The 6,264-nt window shown below is 34.3% G+C and overlaps 1 protein-coding gene across 1 annotated transcript; it reads right to left on the bottom strand.

The window, feature by feature from the left end:
* Positions 1-3,069: 3,069 nt before the first annotated feature.
* Positions 3,070-5,865, bottom strand: LOC104237512 (gibberellin receptor GID1B-like). The gene is made up of 2 exons (XM_009791671.2): positions 5,442-5,865; positions 3,070-4,456 (listed from the first exon to the last, which is right to left on the bottom strand). The coding sequence occupies exons 1-2, from the start codon at positions 5,478-5,480 to the stop codon at positions 3,458-3,460; spliced, it is 1,038 nt and encodes a 345-aa protein (XP_009789973.1). The 5' UTR covers positions 5,481-5,865; the 3' UTR covers positions 3,070-3,457.
* Between the last annotated feature and the right edge of the window lie 399 nt (positions 5,866-6,264).

Genomic DNA, 6,264 nt, shown 5'->3' with positions numbered 1-6,264 from the left:
ATTTTGTGAGTTGAAAAAAAGTTTCTAAAAATTTTGGAAAACTCATACATGTTTTTGATTTATTTTTATTTTTTTTTGTTTTTTTGAAAAGAAAAAAATATATAGAGACAAATGGGGCCTTAGTTACACCAATTTTTCTATTTTCCATCTAGTATTTGATGTTCCTACATGGGTCCGATTAATTTTGATTCGCGTCAAAAAATTATGATGTAAAGTACTCTATAACATAGGTAAACTACATACTCAAAGCTTGAGCGAGAGACTCTGGTTAAGATTAAAGTATATTTATCATTCTTCCACAATCCTTGTGGGTTTTATACTTAATGTAAAATAGACAAAGGACAATCCGGTGCACGAAGCATTTTGCATTTACGTAAGGTCTAGGAAATGGTCACACTCCAAGGGATGTGATTTAGGCAACCTACCATGATGCAAACATCAATGGCTGATTCCATAATTTGAACTCGTGACCGTAATACAGAGACAATCTTATCGTTTCACATTAATATATAAGGTAAAAACTAATATATGAACTTGTGTATAATTCAACTATTGGATTGGATGCATTTTCATGCCCACTAGTACAAGTATCCAATAACTTTATATTAGACGTGCTAGCATTTTGACACGTGACTTATTTTAACATTTTTACAGAATAAAGGGAAACCCAATTGTTGGCTGTCGTCTTTAAGCTACACGATAAGGAACTTAAAATCCATAGTGGGATACAAAAAGGAAGTCTTTTAGGAAAAAGTTTTTTTTTTTTTTTTTAAAGAAAATGACATTGTATACTTGTTCGGTCGTTCTTAAAATAATAATCGAAAAATATATATTTTTATATTTTTTTGTATATATATATATATTATGTATATTATATACAAAAATTATACAAATTTTATACACTTTTCGATTATCGAATATAAGTAATTTTTAGCACGGGCTAAAAGTGAAAAAAAACCCAAAATTATCACTATCCATCAGAGTAATAAATCCACTCAGTTGCTTAAATAGAATTTTGGAGACAACTTTTGTGGATGATATATAAAAGAGTGGAAGATGTAGACATTGATTCTTGGACTTTCCATTAAAACCAAAGATGTCCAATCAATGGTCACTGTTTTGTATAGGCTGCCTTATTTGGTTTTAACGAGGATTGTTAGACCTATGGAAAAGTAGTTAGCACCAAAATTTCTAAAGTCTTATTTTCTATGAATAAAGGAAAAGAAAAAAAATGATCAAAAATTAGGGAAATTTTGTCCTTAGTTAAATTTTTTGTCTAATATTGTCTCTGGCGTTAAGAAAAAATTTTGATCTTGCTTTTGACTCGTATGGAGCTCTAAAGTGAAAGTAATTTTAAGGCATCGTCAAAAATTTAAGTGTAAATTTAAAACTCTTTTTCTCGAAGAATTTGGACACGTGAAGATCACCTATTTAATGTTGGAGCATGTTAATAGTAAAGGCCAATACGAGACATTTGTTGACGACAAGAATATAAATGGACCAAACGTGTAATGAAGGACAAAGAACAATCCAAAGGAAGAATCTCAAGATCAAACGTGTATTAAATGGACCAATCGTGTAATAAAGGGACCAAACGTCTAATTGTTATTCCTCAAGATCAACTCGGAGGGTGGCGGATGCTTCTTGATAATCAAATACTTCAAGAAGAAGATCCAAATAATGCTCGACTTTTATGGGGATCAAATACATCCTAGGGAGGTCCGCGTCCAGGGGCGAAACTTTATTTGGCCATAGGTGCCGAAAAATTATAATGTGTATAGGGTAAAATATTAGTAATACTTCACATAATCCACTGGCAAAGGGTGTTCAATTCTGGCTTCGCTATTGTCCGTATCATTCTACATTTGAGAAATATGTTGATCCAACCCTCAAAATCACAAAGAACAATCCGGAGGAAGGATTAAGGGAGCCAATAGAATTATACTCGCAAAATTCATTAATAAAATTATATTTCTTTATTAAAAAAAAGGTCAAATTTCTTCTTCTTTTTTGAAAAAAAAAAGAAAAAAGAAAACTAATGGATTAAGGGAGATCATTCAAAAAATCAAACAAGATAATTTAACCGTTAGAGTTACGAGTGAAAGTGAAAATACTTACGTATTACTAACCATGATTAATGAAGATTTATACACAAAACACATGTCATATATTCATTTGCTTGATAAGAACGCATGAGTGAGTCTTTCTGGCCATTTATTATGAAAACAAATTAGGGGCCGTTTGGTTGGGAAAATGTTATCCCGGGATTAGTTATCCGAAAATTAGTTATTACACCTTTTCATAGGGATAAAAAATAATACAATCCCGGAATTAATTATACCGTAATTTTCTCTCAACCAAACATGGAATAAACTATTCTTAAATTTAGTACCGGAAATAATTATTCCTTGTCCATCATACCAAACGAGCTCTTATGGATCGTTTGGTATGAGGTACAAGTAGAAATAGTGTTGGGACAAAAACTTAATACCACCTTAATACTTTGTTTGGGAAGAACTTGGGATAAGTTATCCTGAGATTAAAATTATTACAGAGATAACTTATACTTTGTAGGGTGTGGGATAAGTAGTGTCGGGATAACTAGGACCTCCTTAGACATTATGCAAATATTATTTTTAATACAACATACCAAACAATGAATAAAAACAATACCAGAATAACTAATCGCAGCATAACATAACTTGTATTCAAACCAAACGACCCCTTAGTGGTCTAGAAATACTCACATAAAATTAATAAGTAACATCCAACCAACAATATCTTAACAGTGAGCAGTTGATAAAATCTCTTCTCAAACCCCTTAAAAGGAGAGTAGGAAGATCAAAATATAAGCTCATAACTAGGGGGAAAAGAAAGAAAAACAAAATGCAAACAAAGCAGAGTTCAGTTACAACAACAACAACAACATAACAAGTAAAATCCCACTAGTGGGGTCTGGAAAGGGTAGAATGTACGCAAAACGGTAGAGAGGCTGTTTCCGGGAGACCCTCGACTCAACAGATTGAGACAATAATATCAGAAAAGCAGAGTTCAGTTCTTGGAAGAAAATGAACAAACAAAATCTTTATATATATAGTATTTCTTAAGCACAACATACAAATCAAGTAAGTAAACAACAGCATCATATTCTGCAATTATTCCTTTCATAGGTATACAACTCCCCTAGGTAAAGCTCAGAACAAGATGCTTCTGCCAATTTCCAGAAATTACAATTCCCTCAGATAACACGTTAGGCCTGCTTCATATCAAGAAGATCAAACCAGTGATTGTCAGATGGAGAAAGGCACTCGTATTACCACACGTAAAATGCTGACGAGTAAGAGTGAAGTAATTCTAGATCATATAACTACACACCAATCTATTCACTACAGAGAACAAAAAAAAACCCGAGTGAGATGTCAAGCTTCTGTTATGTATAGCTGAAGTTAACTTAAATCTATGAACAGTTAGGATGGATGAAGCTCGTTATCTCCTCCATTAGGCAAGGAAAATGATCGTTGTTAGGCAAGAAGTAAAAACCGATTGTTGCCTGTTCTAGAAACAGGAGCTTCACTTCATGCCCGGATTTTTCCAAACCTTCGACATATGCCAATTGCCAATCTTGACTAAGATCCAAACCAGCTACGACGACTAAACTCTTTGGAAACTTTAGTCCTTCAAGATTACTCCTCCTCGGGCCAAATATATTACAAGCCGGATGATCTCTATCTTCCCCTTCTGGTAGATATGCTCTCCAGTACCAATCCCTATCTTGAACCGTTACAAAGTATTTCCCGTCCAATCTTTTCTCGGATTCTGTCCTCTTTTGTCCACCAAACATTGGATGAAGATGGATATTACCTAATACTTCGACACCTGTTTCAGCAGCCTTTACTGCAACGTGGTGAGCAATATTACCACCAGAACTATCACCAGCTAAGTAGACGTGAACTTTCGAGTCCTTCCCACTTTGAAGCCATGTTCTTGATTGGACCCATTTTAGTGCAGCCCATCCATCATCGTATGCACATGGATATCGATGTTCTGGCGATCGTCGATAGTTCACAGAAACAACAGCCGCCTTGCAAATCTTCACAAGGCGACGACAAAACGTATCATAAATAGCACTACTGGCCGAGGAATGAGTAAAACTCCCGCCGTGGAAATAAATTATAACGGGAACGATTTCGGTGGTGCTCAAAGGTTTCTCGAGTTCTACTTTACCCCAATCAGCCTCATCCTCAGGAGCAGATCGATAGACTCGATTAAGAAGGCTCGTCACCCGATCAAATACATCAAAAGAATAAACCCCATCGACTGGAATGGAGTTTGTAGGGACCTTCCGATCTAGGAACTCAGCTAAATCACGGTCAAACGTGCCATCAGGCCGACGAAGTATGTTGTAAGAAAGCTTGAAATTGGATATAAGGATCCATGTATTAAGTGGAACCACCCTCTGCCAAAAGCGATAAAATGCAAAGTTAATACAGAAGTTTACTGATTTAACAAACTAATAGCCATCTCCTCATGCCACTTGAAGCAAATTGATAATAGCCAAATGCATCTTATGATAATCCAAATACAGTTATTTCCAACAAAGGGAAAAATCTGTAGACTTTTTCCACAGCAAGAAAAAAGACAGTAGTAAATGGAAAAGAAAGAAACAACCCCAAAACAGCAACACAAAAGCAAAAGGTGATTTCACAAGGAGGTTAAATCAAACAACAACAACAACACCAAACCCGCGGAGTCCTACAAGTGGGGTCTAGGGAGGATAGTGTGTACGCAGACCTTACCCCTACTCTTGGGAGGTAAAGAGATTGTTTCCGATAGAAACTCGACTCGGGAAGGAGGTTGAATCAGTATAGGCAAAGAAACACTAGTATGACAAATCATATATATTAGTAGAGCTCTTATCATAAAATTAGAGGTAAAGATTCATCCTTTGTCCAAACTCAGAGTTTGGTTTCTCAATAAACTCTAATATTTTTACCTACATAAAACAGCCCCTACAGTAGGTAATGAAACTATGAGAAAAATCAAACAAAGCATGACAAATCACAAACATAAATACCTCAAATCCTAAAATTAATAGTAAAGATTCATCCTTTGCCCTAAATCATAATTTGAGTTCTCAAAAAAAAAAAAAAAAATCATTTTTTCTTAGATACCTAAAAGTCAAACCCCCTATATTAGATTATGACAAAGCAAATACATAAGCAAAGCTCAAACCCTATAATTAATTGCAAAAAGGATTAACTTTTGCCTTTGATCAGATTTTGGGTCCTAAAAAAAACTAAATCTTTCTTAAAAACACCTAAAGTCAAACCCCTACAATAGACTAAAAACCATGAATTAACAAGCAAAATGATCCCATAATTAGCAACAACAAAAAAACCCAACAAATTAATACCAAAAAACAAAATGATCAAAAGGGGTACCTTAGATTCATTAGCATTAATTTCATTACTGCCAGCCATAACTATTTGCTCAAATAAAAATCAAATCTTGGGACAAAACTCAAAAGAAAGGTCCACTGATCTTTTTCAAGATCAGTTTTTTAGCTTTCATACTATACTTTTGACTGAATATGTGATAAAGGGTATACAAAAAATAGTGATTTCTATTCCTAATTTTTTGGGGTTTTCAGAAAGAAAGAAGAAAAGACAGTTTTATGAAACAAGAAATATAGCAGTAGTAAGACAAAGAGGGGGCTGATAAAGGGAAGAAGAAGAAGAATGGGGGAAGAGAAAATTAAAAGAAGAAAGTGAAATTTAAAACAAAGAGATGGATATGAAGAGGAGAAAAAGACAAAGAGGAGGGAGAGAGAGAGAGAGAGAAAAGAGTCAAGAAGAAAGGGACAACAAGGGTGGAAGAAAAAATGAGAGAGAGACGACAAAGCAGGCGGCCGAAATAAACTGTTCATGTAGGACCCATTTGTTATTTAGAAAATACAAACAAAAATAAAGAATTTTTTAGGCCAAATACATGTACAACCCATCTAACCGGGCATCATTTTTCATTTTGGCACTCTATCTCTACCTTGTTCCATTTTGGTTCCCCAATTTTATTTTATGTGTTCCATTTTGACCTTTCAACTCTATTTCTTATATTTCATTTTAACACAAAAGTTGAAACCACTGCAAAAAATATAGCTCGTTAAATCTGAGGTATAATAAATATCCAATTAAATATTATCACCTGATTTTTTCATCCATTTCAAACAGGTCAATATTAAAATACTTGAACCCGATCGTATTGTTT

This window comes from Nicotiana sylvestris, chromosome 2 (genome assembly GCF_000393655.2).
Source record: "Nicotiana sylvestris chromosome 2, ASM39365v2, whole genome shotgun sequence".
NCBI lineage: Eukaryota > Viridiplantae > Streptophyta > Magnoliopsida > Solanales > Solanaceae > Nicotiana > Nicotiana sylvestris.
The sequence above is the reverse complement of the archived record's forward strand: the minus strand, read 5'-3'. Positions and strand labels throughout refer to the sequence as shown.

What these genes read in the sequence shown, in the direction of transcription:
- LOC104237512 (XM_009791671.2), bottom strand. Translation starts at nt 5,480, where the DNA reads ATGGCTGGCAGTAATGAAATTAATGCTAATGAATCTAAG. An exon ending in TTAATGCTAATGAATCTAAG is followed by an intron (nt 4,457 to 5,441) that starts GTACCCCTTTTG and finishes CGCTTTTGGCAG; the next exon opens with AGGGTGGTTCCACTTAATAC.